The 23,130-nt window shown below is 39.4% G+C and overlaps 1 protein-coding gene across 1 annotated transcript; it reads left to right on the forward strand.

The window, feature by feature from the left end:
- Window positions 1-10,467: 10,467 nt before the first annotated feature.
- LOC124055209 (endothelin-3) lies at window positions 10,468-21,101 on the forward strand. Its single transcript, XM_046381804.1, has 4 exons — window positions 10,468-11,056; window positions 12,074-12,317; window positions 19,301-19,429; window positions 20,140-21,101. Exons 1-4 carry the CDS (start codon window positions 10,987-10,989, stop codon window positions 20,219-20,221), a joined length of 525 nt encoding a protein of 174 aa, XP_046237760.1. The 5' UTR covers window positions 10,468-10,986; the 3' UTR covers window positions 20,222-21,101.
- Window positions 21,102-23,130: the final 2,029 nt, after the last annotated feature.

Below are 23,130 nucleotides of genomic sequence, written 5' to 3' on the forward strand. Positions count from 1 at the left end.
TTTTTGTGGTTTCATTCCTCTGTTAACCTCTAGTTTGGTCTAATGTAGTTTATGACACTAAGGGTCCAAACATCTGCAACTGACAGACACACGGCACCACTATCATCTTATACCGTAAAAAATTTTCATGTTCATGTGTAACAAAAGGTAGCTTATTTATATTTAGCATCTATTTGGAGTCGAGTGTGTAGAGTTGTGAAGTTTGAGGAGAAGGACCAGAAGTGTTGTTTCTCCATTCTGTATTCTTATGTCAAATGTAATGACTGTGAATGGAGAGACTAATACTTTATTGGTCTCATTTGGAATGTGCCATGTATTACACATATGTTTGTCAGTTTAAAAGATAAATTTGCAGCTCAAAACAGTCGCAGCTTGTTATGAAACTGCATCAGACTGTGAAAATATATAATTAGAAAGACAACACACCCAGCAGTTGCGTAAGAGACGTCATCTCTTTTAAAACTTACCAAAACCCAGGACTGAAACCTGGTAGAGCCGGTCCCACTTGCTAGCAAACTTACTTATCTTTCCTTTAACATAGCTGAAGTTGTCAACGTGGCCTGACTTGAAGTGATTTTCACCTTTTTAATACTTTTTCTGTGCCAAGATGATGGCCGTGTTGGTGTTTGTGACATACATTGTGAGAGACAAGAGATGTAGCATTAGGCTTCATATAAAAATAAATGGTACTATTTTACAACAAATGTGGCTTTCTTTAGTTGCAAATTATCTTTTGCATTTGCAAACTTCATATATATAATGTATGGCATAGTTCAAAAACCGTATGTATTTTTTTCAAAATAAGGTCCCACAGAGGATCCCAGAAGGTTAAGGACTTTGTCTCTGTGTATGAAAACTCATATGATTTCTTCATCATCACCCCACTCTAGTCATATTTGGTGCCTTTTCTCCGCTCTTGTTGCTATCAGTGAGCAAGAATACACTGAAGACATGACTGAATCCCAATATCCCAATATGAGTGCCATCTAAATGTTATTTTAGCTCTTTAAGATATATAATAGCAATCATCCAAGTGCACAGATGAAAGTGGCTCATGTCAGCTGAGTTGAAAAGCTGAGCAGATTACCTCCGCAGAGGGGTGCTCAGAAAGAGCGTGATACATCGCTTTGTCATGTTCATTTCTTGCTTCCTGCTGTTGCTATTTGCCTGAGAATGAGTGTCTGGTTTCATCTGTCAAAAATCTGTGGAATCTTAGCTTATGGCCTATTAAAGGATAAGGCTGGGAGTGTATCCCCGAAAGAGATAAAAACCAGCAGTGAACTATAACACATGTAGCCCAGCTTGTTATGACCAATGCCATTAATATTTTTGATTCAGTGGAGTCATGTCATTAGGTTTCATTATGTTTTAATTATCTTTCATGATGACACAACTCTTATGTCCTGTCCACCTGATAAATTTGTCTTTTACCATTTTTACACCAAATATATCACATATATGGAGTTTTTTTTAAAAAATAAAACAAAAAAACCCATAGGCAATTGCTTCCTTTCAAGGATTTAAGGATTCAAGGAGCTTTATTGTCATTTCACACATGTAAAAACATGAGGTGGAACAAAATTAGTTTCCCTGGTCCCTACAAAATACCCAATGCTATAAATATAAAACAACACTACATAAATATAAAAACAACCAGAATAAAAAAAGATATAGATAGAGATAGATAGATAGATGCTTTATTGATCCCGGGGGAAATTCAACAGTGAACAAGGATGGCAACAATATTTATGTGGCTGGTAGGTTGCCAATCTATTTGTTTTTCTCTGCAGTGGGTTTATCAAAGCATCGTGTTGCTGAGTGCTGATAGATTGTAGTTGACAGCTCAAAGCAGTATTGTTTATATAACATAATGTCACGTTCAAGTTGTTTTTCAAACCTCAGTGCGGCTTTCAGAATAAAATGCATATTTTAAAGGATCTGACAGAGACCCATGATGTGCTGCATAGTATACTCTACATGAGTGAATCTAAAGCGCCACATAGCCTCACTGAAGTACTGCACAAATGTTGAGATATTCATTCATTTCCTCAGTTTATGACCAGTGTAGTGTGTGGCTGAGTGACATTCAAATGCAGGGACCTGATATTTATGTGATCTGATCTTAAATCTCTTCACACACATGTATTAACTACATAATGCTTCAGCTTTGAAGAAGAAACTCATGGCTTAGTTTGTCAGTTCCCAGTGCAATTCATTCTCATTTCCAGGTCATCAAATACCAATGTTTTGTCACTCCCCTCACACAGATGCACAAGGTACTATTTAGTTTCTGTTAGGAGAGAGTCACAAAGTCTTTCTAACATGTGGTTTTAATGTTGTGAAAGTCTCATTTTGGTTGCATTTAGGCAACTACTTGGACAGGTTTAGGAAAAGATGGATTATAATGGGTTAAAATAAGCATGTTGTGCTCACCATATGGGTCCCCCCCGACCCCACACAAAGAATTTAAAGACACACTCAATGTCTTTAAGCCTAAGAATGAGATTTCATTGTAAGAAACAGAGCTGTACAATTAGTCACACATCACAAATAAAGTAACTTATATGCTTGGCATAAGTTAAGCAAAGTACATACACGACGAGCAGTAAATTATCAGGAATTTATGGATGACGTGGAGCAAACTGTATCAGGGTCACTTACCAAAGGAAAAAAAATCAGACTATCAATTTATATTTTTCATAAAATCTGCAATCAAAAGTTTTTCAAAAGCTGTAAGTCTGTACCCATAGTAACACCTGGAAGAATTATTCCCAATGTTCCCATTCTATCAAAGTGTTGTTCATTACTCCAGTAAATAGGATGAGACTTAGATATGACGAGGTAATCGGAGATATTTCTGTAAACAGATCGCTTATCCTCTTTGATTGACACAAGGAGGAAGTTAGGACATCTTCACTGAGACAAACTGAAACAACGGCTTTCAGTTAGGAAATGGTCTTGTTACATACTGAATCTGGTATAACGACAGGTAAAGAGGACCAACTATGCTTATATTCAGCTTCATAATTCAAAAGATAGATTAAACAGTTATTATGTTATAATGGTGCTTTATTCAGCCTTTATGATGCTAGAAAACATTAAAATCTGGCATTTAAAATATATCTTGAACTGAAAAAGGAAACATCGGTATTGATAAACTGGTAAATTTGCACCAATCTGAAATCTGAAAAAATAATATTAAAAATTATTTAATTTTTTTTAACCTTTTTGTTTCTTCATGTATTTTTTTTTTCATTGGGTTCTATGAGTTCCATTCTATCTCCCAAACAGAAAGTATGCTCTGTTTTTCTCTGCTTTCTCTTTGTTTTATTTTGTTTTGTTTTTTTCACATAGAACTGGAGAACTGGGCAAATAAAGTGTAATCATCTGCATACTAATGAGACAAGGAGAGCCTCTGAGCACAGAGCATATAGCAGTGGCTCCCATGAGCTCACTCAATACTCCCAAACAGAAAGTATGTTCATTCTATTTCTCATTGCTGTCTGTTTTTCCCCCCCACATAGAATTGGCTGAGTATTAATTAATTTTAACTTTTGCTGGTCCATATAGCAATTGTGCCCCGTGCCACAACTCATGGAAAAAAGATCAGGCAAAAGTATTCCTGTTAAGGGTTTTATCACTTATTTATTTCTTAAAATGCCCATGTGATGAGATTTATATATCTATAAAATGTTGTATACTATCCTGTTGCTCATTATTTCATTGGATTTTTACACAAGAGGTGGAGATTCTACCACCACACACAGTGTGCACAGATGTATATTGTTATGTGTTGGAATGGGATTGATTTTGTTTGCCTTTCTGTTCATGGTTGGTTTATGGATGATTTGATCCAATCTGATCCTTCAAAATAAAGTGTAAACACTGTACAGGTCTAAGTGTGTGGGAATCTCCTTAGACTTACAGAGCCTTAGTTAAGATCTAACTGAATGAGTGGTAGTCTGACATCATTAACCAAACTGTTTTAGTAGCCTAGATTTAACCAGATGCAGGATGCAGGATGGAATCCCAATTTCTACTGTCCAAATATATATTGTGTACATCAAGTATCTATCCAAAGTAGCTGGAAAAACCCTTTAGTTGTATACTAATGTAATTTTCAGTTTACATGTCTTGTTGTTGTTTTCTTTCTTTTTATATTTTCTGCAGTTTTACACATTCAGAAGAACAGGACAAACAAAAGTTGTGTGACAAGTGACAAGACTTGTTTGTAGCTTCATACCATAAAAAAATTCTAGCAAGTATGACTTTTGGATAGCCTTATGGCTAAATATAAAACACTTCAGCTCTGCAAACAGGTCTCTTTCTGGGAAAGAAAAGCTTAGAGGTCATCCTGGAGCCATCTATAATTGACACCAGTAATTACACCATATAGAACAGCCATTTTACTGATTTAATAATTGCAATCTACAAACCACAAACTTGGAGTGATGATAAGGAATTCAGATTTTCATCAAGATCCAGAGACCAGAACAAGTCTAACCCACAACTGGCGCATGAGTGGAGCCAGACTCTCAGCCAGAGAGAGGAAGAGTGAGGGGATGGACACATCAGGGTTCTCCCAGCTCATAGGAAATGTCACATTGTTCAAGTCACTTGGCACAGATAATAAACCTAAAAACCAACAGGTCATTGTGGAACTTGTTTCAGATCATTGTTATGGAGACCTCAATCTAATGTGAAATTCCTGCTGGTTACTGAAGCCATAGCACCAACAACTTACATCTGTGAAATGATGACACCCATGACTTTGTGTCCTACTAAAATCTAAATCAAAGTGGAAACATCTGTGGCTGCTTGGATTGAAGCTGCTAGTAACTTGTTTCCTATGCTAATATTTAATGGCAATAAAAAGAAATGCATTTCTGGCATATCTCTAGCTTTGAGCATTGAATTTAACAGCAAAATGTGGGTAAACTTTTCAACCTTTGCAGAGGCTGGTTCACATTTTTCAGTCATAAACTTTATTCAGAATAACCTGAATGCATTCAGAATTCAAAATGGTATAAAACAGAGGGGCTGTGTTCATGTCTTACTCCCTATATTTTGAGTACTTTGTGATGCAAAGATGCTAATTAAATCTACAGGTTGCCAAAACTGTCAATGAATGATTTAGTTGTTAATCATTAGATTCACGTTTAGACCTCATGGCTTGTTTACAATAAGAACAAGAAAATGAATGGAGTTAATATTTGGGTTGCCACTACCTCGATTCAAACCGCTTGAAATGTAGAAGCTCCATGTGGTAAGGGTAGCAGTGGCTCAGAGGGTATAGAGCGGTCATCCACCACTCAGAAGGTCATTGGTTCAATTCCTGGGCAGTCTATGTGTCGAAGTGTCCTTGGGCAAAACACTGAACCCCAAACTGCTCCCAGTGGCAGCTCCATTGGTGTGGGAGTGTCTGCACGAATGGATCACTTGCATGGCACCTTGCATGGTATCCTCTGCCACCAGCATGAAAGTTTGTGTGAATGGCTTAATGGTGGTAAAGTGGTTTTTGTTTTCAGTTAGACTAGAAGAGCTTTAAATTAAGCACGGTTTGAAATTGTCGAAACACAAGCTGTTGATTAATGCAATCGCCAATATGAAACTTTTAAATTTCAGTTTTCAGTATCCTACAATCAATTATAGTCCTTCTCCCACAGGATGTTTCTGGTGTTTTTCTGACGCCTTCTTGTTCTCAGTTCCTTCCAGTGTGATAGACCCTTGTCTTCATGTACACTTTCACTCAAAGAAAATAACGAAACGTCTGCGTGTCAGTAAGTTGTGTGCCTGCCAAAAGGGTTTAAAGCATTCCTCAGCTCTAAGTGTGTTTCATTCCTCCTAATCAAAAACTTTAAAATGAAGCACACAAACTCAATTAGATATACTCCTCCAGCACATGTGGTTCAGCTTTACAGCATATTGCTACTGTGTTACAGAAATATTTGCAGTTTGAAAAGGGCACATGATGAATCCTTTATCTTATTTAGGTTCCCCAGGGAAAGCGGTGAGCTGGACGAGCTGTGAGGCCCCACTGACCCCTCATTCCTCCACTATCAGCATATTTTGTCACCCACACTATACCATACTTGTTGCGTTTAAATATCAGTACATATTAACAAACGAATTTTCAAACCATGTTGAGGGACAGGGTGTATGTGGTCTTTGGGTCCACTGGGAGGGCCTTTGTTTTTTACTTTTCTTTTTTGTGTGTGTGTTCATGAAAAATACATTATCATGTCCTCAGGCAATAGGCAGACTGAACAAAGTTATCTCTCCCTATTTCCTTTTCCATGACTCACAGGAGGGCAAAAAGCAAACACTGTTATGTTCTGGCTCATCAATACTCTTTGATTATGTTCCTTTTGCTTCTGTTTTCCAGCAGCAGAAGAACATGCTCCTTTAAGCAATGTGTTCAAGCTTCACACTGAGAGTGACACCAACACTAATGATGTCAGCAGACTCTCAAACTGATATGTTACAGCTAAAACAGTATGTAGTCATGGGGAAATGCCCACCTCCTGCAGCGCGGGGGACTGGCATTCGAACCCCACCTGGAGCAACAAGGTTTTTGTAATTTTTTGTAATTTCCCAGTTATGGGACTAATAAAGGATTATCTTATCTTACAGCAGGTGCTGCACCTTTGAAAAGCATTTACTTTTCATGTGAGTCCTTTTCAGGAAGTGAAGTCATTCAGTCATTCAGTCAGTCAGTGATAATAGGTTGTTAAAATAAAACTGAGATGATTGTTTATTAAAACAGCCATTGCAGTGTTTCATGAATATATTAAAGCCATTCTCTGAAAGAAGGACATTAAGAAATCTGATCTTAAGTGGGTGATAAACTGACTCAGTGGTTGGCCCAGCTGCTTCATAGCAAGACCAGTCTGGGATTGGATATGTCTGTGGGTGCTGCAGTTTCTTCCCACACTTAAAAGATTTGCAAGCTACTCAAAATGGAGACTCCACATTTCCTGTAGGTGTGAGTGTGAAGTTGTTTGTCGTTCCATATGTGTTACTCTGTGATAGACAACCTGTCCTTGGTAAGAGCTGCCTCCTGCTCAGCGGGACAGACTTCAGCCTTCCGTGACCCTGAACAGGATGAACAGTTGAGAAGGTATGGATGGATGGATGATGATTTTCTATGAATATATACTGTAGCTGTCACACAAATTTTAGAGTATTCAGCTGTCTGCCAATGATGCATTCCCAGTTAACACTCAGGAGCTAGTGGTCAGTGTACTGGATGTTCCACGCATAACTTGAAGATGACATGAAAGTGACAAAGCTCACAGAGTTTTTTGACTTTACTACTGACCAAGCAAACACATCAGTCAAAACATGGCTGACATGTTTGCTTGATGAGTAGCACCTGTTCTGTCTCAGGTGACCACTGTACCTTACATTTCATTTTGCTGTCTAAAAATATTTTGCAAACTTGAAGCGTAGCAGTCGTGCTAGCATGAAAATACTTGTTCCAACGTTCAGCTTCAGTTCCACTGTTCATTGGGCACCCAGGTCTTGGGCAGGAAACTGACATTAACTTTGACTCATTGAACAGGTGTTGATTGTGGCTTGAAGTCACAGAGGGATTAATGCCTCTAAAGCAAACACCAATTGTGATTTATCCTTCTGCAACTGAGTAGGTAAAATAATTAAAATATAATATTAAAATATAAATAACTAATAAATTCTTCAGCTGTAATGAATAATGCTAATTTTTTTTTGATTGACACTAGGAAAAAGTTGTACAGTATTTTTTTTTTTCATTGGTTTCTATGAGTTCCCTTGAAACTCCCAAACAGAAAGTATGCTCATTCTGTTCCTCTCTGCTCCCCCTCTGTTTTGTTTTCTTTTGGTTTTTTTTCACATGTGTAGGTGATTAAATTGTTATTGCAGGTGAGGATTTCATGCCGCATGCGACCTGTAAATTTTGTTTCATATGTAGCCGCATTCACTTTAACATTAATACCTTACAATACACTGCAATGATTTAACTGATTTAAACAGTTCAACAGTTCTTGAGTCAACATGATGAAGATGAGTTTCACATTTTAGGTTTGTTTTACAGAGTTCATTACCCAGTGACTAATATGACTCATTCAAAAGCTTTAAACGGCTGTCACATCAAAACATTTCAGGACATTGACTTGAAACATGAATGTTTTTCATGCCTCAGCACGATCTACCTTATGAATACCTTGAAACTGAGCAATAATTTTTATGTGAACCCTCGTATGATTACATATTATTTCCTAACACACTAGTGTCTATCTAAACATGGGTTTACTGTGTGGTCCAGTTAAGTAACTGATCAATGTAATCCCAGCTTTATGGAGTCAAACCATAGATGGGAAGGTCTGGCTGACCACATACCAAGTGTTTTGGGAGGATTATTTCTGTGGAGGCCTTGTTTTCCCATGATTTTTAAGGTGACTTGTGAAAAACATTCCTCCTCAACCAGCACTGCTCCCCAGACACGGTAAGGCCTGTGTGTTTTCTATCAAAATACCACTGGGCTGTAGAGTAAGACCTTGGCAGGTCAAAAATACATGCGATTGAAGATAAAATCTACAGATCATCCATTAGTGTAACATTAGTAAAAATGCATATATTAAATTATGACTGACTGCAGAAGTTCTAACATGAGGGGTGTTCTGTTGAGGTTTGAATTTAACATCTTTTGATCAGCTTTTCTAAATGTATGCGTGGTCAGATGGAAACTTGCTCAAAAGCTGGATGCTTAAAGTTGACATTCAAAAGGAAATGTTTTGTCTGCTTTTTTGAAACACACACGCGCACTCACACATGCATACACAACTCAATCACACAATTACACTTCTGGGTTCCATTACACACAGTTTCTGAGACATCACACCCACAACAGACAAGTAGTATTTCATTTCAGACTTGGAACATTTAGCACTTGACTTTTCCCGCAGTGATTTCAGGCTTAAAACAAACACAGCTCTGAGTTTACATTACTGTATCGTTGCTGACATCATTCATTCAAAACAAGTAGATCTTTGTTAATTTGGTAATACATGAAGCAGTGCTGGGGTTTGAGCTGTGAAAATGTGAAAAATGAATTATCATTCATTCACAACAACCAAGCAGGCTTACGATAGGGATACTACAGTATCTGACCATGATCCATGGCAAAGCAAGCACAGTTCCCTTTGACCATAACATAACAGAAACTACAATTCTGTCACTGTATGTCCAAACACCCATCTATGTGTGTTTGTGTGGTTGTTTGTTTGTTTGTGTGTTTTTTCTTCAGGCTGATTTGAATTCAGGTCAAAAGACCTATCTGTCTGTGGGTTTTGCCCCTCAGAGTTTTTGTTCTTTGCCAGTTTTATCACCTGTCCAAGAAGTTTTGTTCAGGCCAACTATTATACTTCCAGAAAAAGATAAATGATCTATAATTCTGTGACTCATATGGCAATGGTAGTAGACTACATCATCATTATTTCATTCATTTCAAGTGAGCAGGTCAGAGGGCTGTCTGAACGTCATAAAGGTGAGATTGCTTAAACAAGAGTTTAACAGGGCTTAGCGGGATTGGATTACCAACCAGGCCAAAGCAGATAACTCTCCAAGGGACTCACAGGGCTAAAGGAAATAACACAGGGTAAGGAGCTGAAAGTGGCTCTTATCATTTAGCTTTGGGGCCTCATCTGGCCCATTACATGGTTTTCAGTGACTGCATGCGTCCAACTACAGACCTCCACAACTGGCTGACCCCCCCGCCCCCCCCCCCCCCCCCCCCCCCCAGCAGCATATATAAATTGCATATTTAGCAAAACAGAACACCGATCCAATCCAGTGGACAAAATGTACGGTAGGAGAAAATGTGATGAAGTTTTGTATAGTCTGCCATACATGCTAGAAGATTAGTTGGCTTCACTGTGCCTCAAAGTGGTTAATAGCTCCCTGTGCGAGAGGCACAGTAGTAGTAGTTATTACACATAATAAATTCATCATGACTTTCTGCACTGGTGAACCACCTCATATACATTATGTGGAGAAAAGGATTGAGACACCACTAACCATTACACCAACAGGGACTTTAATGACATTGCATTCTAAATACCTAGACATTAATATGGAGTTGATCCCCCTTTGATAACTTCCATGCTTCTAGGAAGGCTTTCAACAAGATTCTGGAGTGTTTCTGTGCAAATTTTTGTCCATTCATGCAATGGTGCATTTATGAGTTCAGGCACTGATGTTGGATTAAAAGGTCTGGCTCACTGTCTCTGGTCCACTTCATCCCAAAGGTGTTTGATGGGGTTGAGGTCAGGACTCTGTGTGTGCAGACCAGTTAAGTTCTTCCACACCAAACTCATCCAACCATGTCTTTATGGAGCTTTGCTTTGTGCACTGGGGCTCAGTCATGCTGGAAAAGAAAAGGTCCTTCCCCAAACTGTTGTCCCAAAGTGGGAAGCATAGCATTGTCCAAAATGTCTTGGTACACTGAAGCATTAAGATTTCCCTTTGCTCGACGTCAAGGGCACAGCCCAACCACTGAACAACAGTTATACCACACCTGAATTCAATAATAAAGAGGCATCTCCCAATACTTTTGTCTATATACTGTAGCTGGCGCTCTGTATCTCTGTGTCTTTTCGTCCCTGCCTCCCAGACAACCTGAGACCTTCACCGTAGACTCAGCGGCTCCTCCCAGATGTCTCACACTTCTCATTGGCTTTTAACTTTTATTTTGAAGGTGGCATCAGAACGCATGCGTGATCTTTCTGCTGTCTTGCGAGCTGTCAGCTCATGATAAAGCAGAGTGTCGCGGTGAAGCATCTCGACGCTCGTCCTTCAGGCGGTCCGCGGCTCTTTGTGAAATAAGACGTTAGGTTGGTAATTTTAGGGAGAGACAAGACAGAAGCAAAACAACGGACACTGTACTTTGGGAGACTTTTTTTTTTTTCATTTCACGTTTTAATTTTCGTTTTTCATGTTTCATGTGTGATGGCTAATGTGTCATCGGCTGATGTGGGAGTTCTGCTTCTGATCGTGGTGACAGCATCTTTGGCAAACGGTAAGTAAGCAAGCACTTACTGTCAGATCAGGTGGCCTTTCTTTATTGTGGATCTTTAGAAGTGCTCACATAGACCGACTATTGTGCACACAATTGTACGAATACAGTTTAGTTAAGTGAAACACTGGCGATGGACAGCAGATGTAGTCAGCCTGTTACCTGAACTGGGACTGCAGTTGTCCCATTCAGAAGGATACTGTGGCAGTAATCAGTGCTGGTTAAAAGGTAACATTATAAGGCACTATAATTTATTTGAATTTCCCTCGGGATCAATAAAGTATCTATCTATCTATCTGTAACTGCACAATCCACTTTTTCATGTTACTCGATTGTTTGTTTTCAATTTAAGTTGTTTGCTTTAAAAATGTGAGAAACTGGTGAAAAAGGTGAGTCAGTGTTTAGCCCAGCTGTCTCAAAAGTCTTGTTCTGTTCATTCAAAGACAAGAAGAGCACAGAAACCACAAAGTAGTCACAGTTTTACGAAGCTGGAATCAGCAAATTTTTCCCCTGACTCAGACCTATTGATCTACTATCAAAACAACTGACAGTGGAATTCATTTAATAGCTGTTTCAGCTCTAACAAAGTGTAGTATATTATTATTATTATTATAGAGTATTATTTTCATTTTGCGTTTATCTATTGAATCTAGATGATGTAAAGATGGTGACAAAAGTGATCAAAAATCCACAAAAATTTGCAATCATATGTAATAGAATACAAGCAAATCACCACCTTGTGTTTGTTGTTCTCACTGTGTACATTTTTGAACAATTACCTGAAACTGTCAGCAGTAATTACTTGCCATTTGACTGGCTGACCAATAAGATCAGCACTTTGCAGAAATCGCAGCCACTGGTGATAATTACAGCCACTGAGGCTGGGCTACCTCTAATCATTTCAGTTTGTACAACACATATATTACAGAAGGAAGTTAACACTCTGTAGGTACTGCTATTTAAGCGTAAGGATCCAAAATGAAGTTCTGAAGCTCTCGACAAATTGCTGTCACCCTGCAGGTTCCTCTTCCAGCAAAGATGTGAACCAGCGGAGGGAGTTGGATGCGGACATGCTGAGCAGCATTCTGCCCGGCAGCGCTGACAAACTCGCCGGTGTTGTTTCTCAAGGTGAGGCAAAGTCTTGCGCTGCCTGTGAGCTGCCAGGGGCCAGGAAGCGGCCAAAGAGATGCACGTGTTACACGTACAAAGACAAGGAGTGTGTGTATTACTGCCATCTGGACATCATCTGGATCAACACACCAGAGTAAGAGTCATTCTCAGTTTGCCTTGGTTCTTATTTTAAATTCAGTGTGACTACTTTGCTGTAACATAAAGTGTCAATACCATGTGTCGTATCCGATAGTGTCAGAGGTACCAAAGCTGGAAAAAAAACCCCCAGCAAAACAAACACAAAAAACTGATTTTTAGTTCTTTTTCTGTACTAGTAAAATTGAAAACTTTAATTCTGGTATCATGACAACTTCAAAATTACTCTAATGCTCCTAAAGGAAGTGTATTTTAAAGTTAAGTTTATAGTAGTATTTAATAATAAACTTTCCTGTTAAGACTTTCAGCATCAGTCTGTGCTGAACAGCAATCTTCAGAGTATTGCAGATATACTGTAGGAGGCACAAATATGTAAGTAATGGAGGGGAAAAAAAAGCCCTAAACTCTGTGTTAAAGGAATACTCTTCATTTTTACGCTGTGAAAGGATTTGGGGAACTAAGCTGCAAAACAAACCAAGCTTTTTCTCATATGTTAGCATTTCCTGTGACTTAATGAACTTTGTTGTAATCTGAAGCGGTCTAGACCCTGAGCTCTCAGGTATTTTAATTCCACTGAGGATTTCTGATGGTGGCCAGCAGGCAGCAGGGGGCTCCACCTTTTGCCATCTGAGATGTTTTGATTGTCCCTGAGTGGTCTTAGGACAGGGGGAACCCATTGCATATTTACACAATTCCTTTTTTTTTCTGCTGCCAATTTAATTCCAACACTAAGTCTGATAATAACAGCGGGTCTTTGTTCTTTTGTATGATAAAACAACACTCGCAGGTGACTTCGACTAACTAAGAACAGGATTTTCGTGCATCTGTCATTTTGTTGTTCAACATTCGTGTTCGCAACTGTTTTTACTTCAAGATCAGCCTCACGTTCTGCGAATGTAAAACATCAAAACTTTGCACTTGACTTGCCGCGGGTTGCCCTTTGAACTTCTTCTTTATCTCTGGCGTGAAAAAGACAACAACAAATTAGCTAATTTTCCGTCTGTATTGGAAGACAGCAGTTGATGCCTGTCAGCAGCATCAAGCAGATTACAACACAGATTCATCTGTTATTTTGTTGACTCCAAACAATGGGTCTCATGGCAGCTTTCGCTTAATTGGGCTCTCAAATATTGTGTAAACACTTTCAGCCATTCTCAGTTTAGGCAGATGTGAGAAAATTGGCAGCGGGGAGTGACCGTGAGAACAGGGTGGAGGTCATATCGGATCACCAATCTCCTATCAGTTTTCTGATTACAAAGCTTTTGACTGAGGTGTGGCCACCAGTACAACAGAGTTTAAGTTTACAGCCTGCAGAGGGCAGTGCAGCAACTCTTTTCTCCTGCAAGCACATGCAGACCTGCAATAGAAAGAGCCTGAAATTAACTTTAAGGTTAATGGCACTCTCTTTTAGAAACAGGAAGCGTACTTTACCGCTGTCCTTAAATAAACTGATAACTTATAGCTTTGGCTCTCAGATCTGAGAGCGTGGGCCTCCCTTTGGACAAGGCCCCCCCCTCACCAAGGTATTAACTAGTTTCTGACGCTGGGAAAGTGGGAAAGCCAGTGAAATTCCAACATAAGATATTCACACACTCAGGAAATACAGTCTATAGGATTTGTGTAAATGGACATGAGTGGTTGTGTTTTTTGTTTTTGGAACTGCAACATCACTGTCATCTGTGCATGAACCTTATTTGCTTCTCTGAATTAAACACGACAGTTATAAACCATGTGCTACTCAGAGAGAAGTGGCAAGGCTCTGGACTCTCACAGCACAATCCAGGGTTCAAATCCTGTCTGTCGGAAAAGGTCAGAATTTCATCACTATTTTAAGGCCTGCTTTGATACCGGATTGAACATTTTCTTGAACTGAATCAAACACATGTGATCATTAATGTAATACCTATGTAGTAAGTTTTCTCACTTCCCATCCCCCGAACCCCTGTTGGGGTTTTTCAAAGTCTCCCACTTTTAAAGTCTTTCATAGCTTTTGACTAACAGCAAACCTGAGATCAATGACACTACACGTGTATATAGAGCCTTTGTTCTTCAGCAATGCATTACAGATGAAGCTGAAATCTGGCTGGGTGCAACTTTGTAGATTTATCGTCCTTCTGTACTGAGGTATTATACCATCTGAATCACTTTTCACATGGTATAACCCCCAGCCAGATGGTCTTACCTCCTCATTTATGTGCAAATGTATTCTATATATTGATTGTGGTGGGTCACAGAAGGTCGACAGCTTCCACTTTTTGTTGACACAACTTGAAAAGAAATCAGTACATTTCAACCTCACTGTTTTAAAATCTACTTGTTAGAAGTATCGAGCAGTCTGTACATGCTCTGCACCTATTCACCCCTTTGAGTTTTTTGGCTTTCATTCCTAATACCATATTTTACATATTTACTTGAAACTGAACTGTATTTTTAACCATATGGACAACATTCATCCTTTGACATTAGGATTTACGAATTTGAAAAATATTTTACTGTACAGCGGTGACTAGTAATTGACATTGCATATGCATGTGAAAAGCTGAAAATATATGGTGAGACTTAAAGAAATTTTTCAGGACAGCTTCTTACTTGCAGCTTTTACAGTGAGTTGAGTGCTTTGTTTTATACTTCTGTTTAAGGGAGGAGGGGATGAAATGAAAGATACTGCTCTCAAGACTTTTTGCCAGTTAAATAAATCACAGGAGTGCATTTAGAATATGTAGATGGTCAGAAAATGTATTGTCCAGTCTCATTACCTCACCTAGAGTAATTATGTATATCGTTTAAAACAGTTTTTGTCACGAATGGGTCGGCGTCGCTGACGCAGAAATTAGCTGAACCCCGATGCAGAGTCAAAAGGAGGCGGCAGGCAGGCGTGGTGGAGGTCCAAAAACACTTGTCTTTTATTTAACTAAACTAAACACAAAAACACACTTACTGTGGAAAAAACAAGGCATGGCAAGGCATGGCATGGCATGGCAAGGCATACAAACTGTTTCTGAGCTTATGTGGCAACATCCTTTATACAGTCAGGTGTTGAAAGTGTTGAACCTCAGCCCAGCCTTGGTTGTGAATAATTGAACCTTTTGAGGATGCCCCTTTCATACCCAGTCACCTGTTACCAATGAACCTGTTTACCAGTGGAATGTTCCAAACAGGTGTTTTATGAGCAGTACACAACTTTCCCAGTCTTTTGTTGCTCCTGTCCCAACTTGTTGTTGCTGGCTTCAGATTCAGAGTTAAGCATATATTTAAAGAAATCAGTGAAGGTGATGAGGTTAAACATGAAATAGATTGTCTCCGTGCTGTTTTCAATTGAATGTATGTCCAAAAGAATTAGCAAATTATCATATTTTGTTGTTGTTGTTGTTGTTGTTCAGAATCAGTTTGCCAAGCTTGTATATTCCAAGCTTGCTATGTTGCCTGGTAGGGTTTCCCAAGGCAAACAGGTTTTGGTGACAAGTCTGACCAAGAGCGGTTCAGACGCCCCTAATGAAAGAAAAGACAACAAGGATGAGTACGTTGCCCGGATTGGCATTACCGGGACCCAGGCCTGGGGTTGGGGCTCGCAGGCGAGCATCTGGTGGCCAGGTCTCTGCCCATTGGACCCGCCTAGGTATAGCCCAAGTAAGCGACACAGACCCGCTCTTCCTTCCAACACCCACAAGAGGGTTCAGAAGGGCCGGTGAAATGTGGTTTGGGTGACAGCTGTGGACGGGGATCCCGGCAACCCAAACCCTGGACAACAACTCTGACTATCGGTTGCTGTATCGGTCTGCCGTGGTAAAGAGGGAGCTGAGCCGGATGGTGAAGGTCTCAATTTACCAGTTAATCGAACTTTGGGTCATGACCGAAAGAACGAGATCTCGGATATAAGCGGCTGAAATGAGCTTCCTCCGCAGGGTGGCGGGGCGCTCCCTTAGGGATAGGGTGAGGAGCTCTGTCACCCGGGAGGAGCTCGGAGTAGAGCTGCTGCTCCTCCACATTGATAGGAGCCGGTTGAGGTGGCTCAGGCATCTGTTTCGGATGCCTTCCTGAGGAGGTGTTCCAGGCATGCCCCACCGGGAGGAGGCCTCAAGGAAGACCATGTCACTCAGCTGGGAATGCCTTGGGGTCCACCCTGAAGAGCTGGAGGAAGTATCCAGGGAGAGGGATGTCCAGGCATCCCTGTTCAAGCTGCTACCCCCGCGACCCGGTTCCGGATGAAGCGGAAGAAGATGGATGGATGGATGGAGTTTGGTCCCCAGGGACACATAGAAAAACAGCCTGATCCATTCATCCATTTTATCTATACCTCCTTGTTCCTATTCAGAGTTATAGATGAAAGAAGTCCCAGCATACACTGGGAAATAGAACCCTGTCTGCAAAAAAATTGGGATGCTCTGTAATATGTAAACATTAAAAAAACAAAACAAAAAAAAAACAGAATGCAATTACTTGCTAATCTTTTTTGACCTATATTGAACTGAATACAGTACAAGGACAAGATATTTGATGTTCAAACTGACAATTTTTTTTTGGTTGTTTTCTTTTTTTCTTTTTTAATTGAACACTCAATTTGATGCCTGCAACATGTTTCAAACAAGTTGTGACAGGAGCGTGTTTAGCACTGTTTCATATCCTTTTAACAACTGTCAGGAAGTGTCTGGAAACTGAGGACTCAAACAGAAGTTTTGAAGGTGAAATTCTTTCTCATTTTTGATCAACTTCTTTTGCATAATAATCCAGGGTCTAAGCATCATAATGCTTCACACATGCTCCTCAATAGGAGACAAGACTGGACTGCAGGCAGGTTGGTCCAGTCCCTGCTGTCTTTCATTAGGAGGCCACACTGTTGTGACACATGCAGAGTGTGGCTTGGTGTTGAAATGTTTGTTGTTCTTAACCTGTTGGACTATTAGCCTGCTCTGTGTGTGGGACTTTACTCCATCCTTGCCTACAAACAACCGAGTCTTTTCAAGGATGCTGGATCCTGGAAGGATTGTTTTTGTTGACCATATATATATATAAGATTAGCACATTATTTATTTCTGTTTTAAGTTTTACACAGTGTGATCAGTATTGGAAAAAAAACTTAGTGCTTTGAGGATAGACTGTCTCCTTTTCAAGAGGTCTGGTGGAAGTGGATCAGAGGTTTGAAAGATGAAAGGTCTGTTTGTCATACCCTTAATACCCTAAATTGTGTTCTGTTAAATAACTTATTCTTGTAGTATTTCCCTGCAGAGCTGTGGCTACAATTGAAAAACCCTTTCTGTACTGTAAACAGAGTTCATCACGTCTATTTTCTAAGATTCTTTGAACATCTACGTTTACAATGAAGCTTTCACCTTTGTTTTTATCATTTACATACCCAGATATACCCAAAACAAGGCTCATATCCTGTACAGTACAAACATGCTCATGCTCTACTTGCTGTTTTTTGTTCAGGTGACCTGGGTTCAACCTCAATCAGTGAGACTCTAAGAAACAGCCTGACCTTCACAGGTGCATAGTTTATCGCCATTGCCCAACGTATTTTGGCTTTGAATAATTTTGAAATAATTTAAAAATCTTGAATTTTTGTCTCTTACTGCCATCTGCCAAAGTATCCTTGTGTAAAATTTTGACCTGGTTACTTTAAATCTACTAATTTTTCAATAAATTTAAAATACATCATGCAATCTATACAACCCAACAACTGTTCTGAAATAAATTATATTTGAATGTTTTTATTGATTTTAACATATTTCACATGAACACACACACAGTATTGCACACACCTGGATAATAATGATAATAATAAGTAAAATAAAAAGAACAGGTACTTAAAAAATAAAATCATATAAACAATACAAAATTACTACACAAATAAATAAATGAAACATAAATAAATAAATAAATCACAGGGCCATTGTATTCATTCACTCAACAGGGAGTTTTTCGACATGGAGTAGAAATGGCTGCCAGAGCTTTCTAAACTTTGTTGCCTTTGTTGGCTTTGTGCCTTGAGTTATATATCTTAGCTGTTCCACCTTGAGATGAACCTTCATGTCCCATTGGTTATGGGAAGAAGTTACTGTCTTTTTCCATTTCCCGCCGTGCCAGGAGTGTAGCAAAGGCCACTGCCGTGGCATGGGTAGCTGAAATATTGCAGTGTGTTGGGGCAGCACCGAATAAAGCCGTGACAGGGTTTGGTTGAATTCTTATTCCCCACACTGCAGTGATGGCAATATAAACCCCCTCCCAAAAGACTTTCAACTTTGGGCAGGCCCAAAACATATGGCTAAGAGTGCCTGGGTTGCATTTACACCTGGGGCAATTTTCACTGGTTCCTGGAAACAGTTTGGCCAGCCTGCTATTTGATAGGTGGAGTCTATGTAGTACTTTAAATTGGAGAAGTCCATGTCTGATGCAAATAGATGAGTTATGGACCCAGCCAACTGCCCTCTTCCATACTGTTAAAGTTCTACTTCCTACTGCTGTTTAATATGGTCCGAAGATGGTGTTGCTGCCCCCTGCACCAGTTCATATATAGCAGATACACACCCCCCTTGCAAAGAATCAACCTTCAAGCAGTCCTCTAACCAGCAGCTCTGTAGTTTTTGTTCTGAAATAAATTATATCAGTACAAAGCGTGTGTTCAGTTGTTGTTAACAGAACTTTTAGAGGTTAAATATGTTCACTGTGAAGACTGCAGTCTGGTAGCGTTGTGTTGGACTGCATTATTCTGAAAGGTGTTTCTTATGTTCTGTCCACATCTGGGTTCCAAAAGGTGGAGGACAACACATTAGAAATGTCACTCATCATAAAGCTGTCCACTGTCACACTGCTACTGACAACAGCTTTTAAAATCGCTGTAGAATAGAATCTAATGCAGAAATGTAAAAAATGAATGTATTAAGCTTCTGCCTCAAGACTGTACAGATGAAGTGTCAGTTTGATGTACAGCAGTTCCTGTCTATCTGGTCTCTCAGTACACTGTGTGTGTGTGTGTGTTTTTAGGCACACTGTACCATACGGTATGTCCAGTTACCGGGGTTCCCTGCGTAAGAGGCGCTCTGCTGGGACCTCCCGACGCTGTGCATGCACACAACAGCACGACCCCGACTGCAGAAGCTTCTGCATGGACAGGTAACTGTATGGCATGAAAACAATGCAGTCTTCAGTGGAAATTTCCAGACTTATAAGGCATAAATAATACAAGAATGTTCCTTTTGAGGAAAATCAACAGTGAACATGTTTTCGACCCATATTACTGTAGCATTTTAACATTTTTAATACCAGAGCCACAGCCATAGTCATTGCAAAGCAATCCTATTGAATCAGCCTGTCCATTTAAATCAAATCAAATATTTAAACCAGGGCTTAAAATCAGTGCACAAAGTGTATTTACCTGCAACTGTATGCAGTTTTCAAAGACTATTGTCATTTCTCCTGTCCATACTGGTTAGTATAGACAGTATGTATGCCAATGACTCCTCCAGTGTATAATGAGAGTATAATTTGACGATAGACTTAAAAAAACTGAGCCTATCCTTTAACTGTAATGTGTTACACTAACTCTAAATGCTGGCTCAACTAAACATAAACCTAAACAACTGGCATTCACTTCATTCACTCTAAATCGTTTCAGTCGAGGAAAAAGTAAAAAGTATGATAAGATAAGATAAGATGAACTTTATTGATCCCGCAGTGGGGAAATTCACCTTTTCACATGGGATGAAAAGGCATTGTTTCATGGTGGTCTGCAGCTCATTGTGAATTATGGCTTAACTGGCAACACCTGATCAAGATGTAGTTTCTGATTAGTAGTATCGTTGGGTATTTTTTTTTTTTCACAGCAGACAGAGGAGGCCACCTCAAGCAGCACCTGAAATACACAAGAGGACGACGACTCTGCGTGGTGGGCATGCTATGAAATGAACATATAAGGGACATGCTCACAATCTGAAAGGATATGTATGCACATGTAGTGCGCTTAGTAGTGTCCTGTCATCAGACTGATGGATGAATAACCTCAACGATGCTTGCACAACAACCGAAAACAGGGGGTACTTGCAGGGATGCTGAAGGAGTGGGTGCCCCCCAGCACTCTGCCCGTGTCTGTTAGGCATATGTGAACAATGTTTTTCATTTCCCTGTCAAAGCAAAAAATGGTTTACATGACCTGTTTGTGTCATGAAAGACTTTGGTGAAGCATGCTGCTCACACATGTCCGTGCCATATGATGTGGAGGCCATCCATCTGCACCACCTCGACCAACATTGGAAACATTAGCACAGGAAACATATCGCATAACTGTGTTTTCTCCACAGAGATACCATGCATTCTGGCTGTCGACGTCAGCAGTCGCTCACACCCAGTAACTAAGCATTATTGTAAAAAAACTGACAGTCACAGTCACTGAAGCACTGAAACATTCAATATGTTATTTTGGTTGTCACCTTATGGAGTAAGTTGGGCATTGCTGTCTTTTGAACATTTCCCCACAAAATCGCAGCACATAAATCAGTTTCAATCAGACAAAAAGCAAGACATGGCTTCCTTGTTTTACGTTTGAAATGATCTAAGACACATTTTTATTTGAACTTTTTCTGAAATTGTCATCCTCCTTTTAATGTGACTGGAAGAATAATACTTTTTAATACCTTGCCTGTCTTTTTCTCTTTTTCTATCTGAGGGCCTTAGGTAGCAGTTATTTTACAGTTTAACAATCTATACATCTGAAACAATTCATTCATTCATTTAATCAATTAGTAATTGGTATTGACTGTTATGGTATGGTAATTGCTATGAAAAATTGATATTGTTACAGGTACAGCTTCTCAGATGTGAGAATTTGCTGCTTTTACTTTTGATCATATTACAACTGTAATTTTTTAAATAATTTTGAAATTTGGACTGTTGCCTGGACAAAACAAACATTTGTTTCTATTTTCAAGAGAAAATAATCACATTAAACCAGTGACAATCATCATTAACTATAAACAGTTCTATACAAAATAGCTGATTAATTTGATCAGACGTTCCCTTTACATTCACACTGAATTAGGGTACCTGTAGCCTGTTTCTGTGTCAGCATACCATATTTGAAGGGCATTGAATGCATGCACAGGATGCATTTCAACCTTTGAACTATAGATATGCAAGAAGCCACTAATAATCTAGTTGTTCCTGTATTGTATGTGCTTATGGACATATGTCTCTACACTATGCAAAGATCAAACTATTTATTGAAACTATGCATGCATTGTATATGTTGATGCCTACTGACCAAGTTAACTTTAATAAGTATCTTAAGCATATAAACTGTAGGAAGGCCATATATATACATAGGGCTTGAAGTCATCAACCAGCAACTTATTGTACACCATATGATTCAAGCCCATATAGCAGATTTATATCACTGCACAAAGTCTATTATATCGATCCAAGCTGCCCTTTGTCCTGAAGGACAATTGTATATTGTGTGTCAATATACCAGGCTGTGGAGGTGGTAAATGACTTTGTCCTGTCACATTCCAACACTTAATGTTTGGTTTTTAAGTGTACCCACAGTCTTACCCTAATCATAACCAAATGTTCAGCTGCCTCACCTTCATCATGGTTTATTTGCCATAACAACAATCATAGCCATGCTGTGGCTTCCATGTGCAGATGTTAAATAAAGAAAGAATTTTAAATATGTTGGCAACAGACACAACATAATCCATTACGTTGTGAGATCATTAAACAACAGTGTTGTGTCTGGAGAGAGTTTTGCTGTTATGTTCAGCATGACAGAGGATTGTGCCCTGTGCAAATATCAGGAACTGCATTCTCATTTTCTGTTTGCAATCATTCTGGAACTGAACTACTGCACACAAAACTGATTTAGAATTAAATCATCCTCAAAAATACTGTTCTGCTGATGTTCTTTGTGGTTGTTCCCGATATTCTTTGGTGACTATTGTAAACTGAATGTGTTAAGACATGTGTTAAGACACCTAGGAAAATGTCAGTCCTGGATGAAATATAATTAAGCTGATTATTCCTGAGCTTTTATTTCCATTATTTTTTCATCTTCTAATAATGCGTAATGAGGAATACTTCCTGAACTTGTCTCTGACTGCCTGACATGCCTGCCCATCATTTCTTGATATTGAATTTTAGGTTCTTGCCCGCTGCTTGTCAGATTTGGACTGTTTTCTCTGGTTTTTAACCTTTACTGCCACACAATTCCTAACCTTTTATACCTCCATCTTTTATTATATCAGTGAACTACATTCAACAGTGCCTCAGTCATTTGAGTGCTTTCCCTGGATTCCTTTTCCTTTACACAAAAGCTGTGAACGTACAGTATGGCCAGTCATAGACCCAGCAGAAGAACCTGTACAATTTTCCCTATACACCTTCAAAAGCCAAAATTGTCAGAGGAAGGCCAAGAGGGAAGAATGAAGGCAGACTCTGCTCTGAATATGGCCCACAATGAGGTGTCCCCCAAATCTTAGCTGAGGAATCTGCCACAAGTGGAATCAAGACATCTTTTGCGCCCCTGATTGTCTGCGTGATTCCCAGCATGTCCTCAACACAGTCAACATTGTGTTTCCACCAGGAATACAGCTACAGAAGCTGAGATTATAGGTAAGCAGCCCTAGTCACACACATACACATATATGCTGCTTTCTGTATGTGTGTACTGTATATGATCTGTATGCTGTGTTTAACATTCAAGAACATTCTTGTGTTCTTATGTTTGCACCATGGAAAGAAATTGTTACATAATCATAGGCAGATAGATGCATGCCATTTCAAGTGTCATTTCATGCATTATATACATTTTAGACATTCAG

Source organism: Scatophagus argus, chromosome 3, assembly GCF_020382885.2.
Source record: "Scatophagus argus isolate fScaArg1 chromosome 3, fScaArg1.pri, whole genome shotgun sequence".
NCBI lineage: Eukaryota > Metazoa > Chordata > Actinopteri > Scatophagidae > Scatophagus > Scatophagus argus.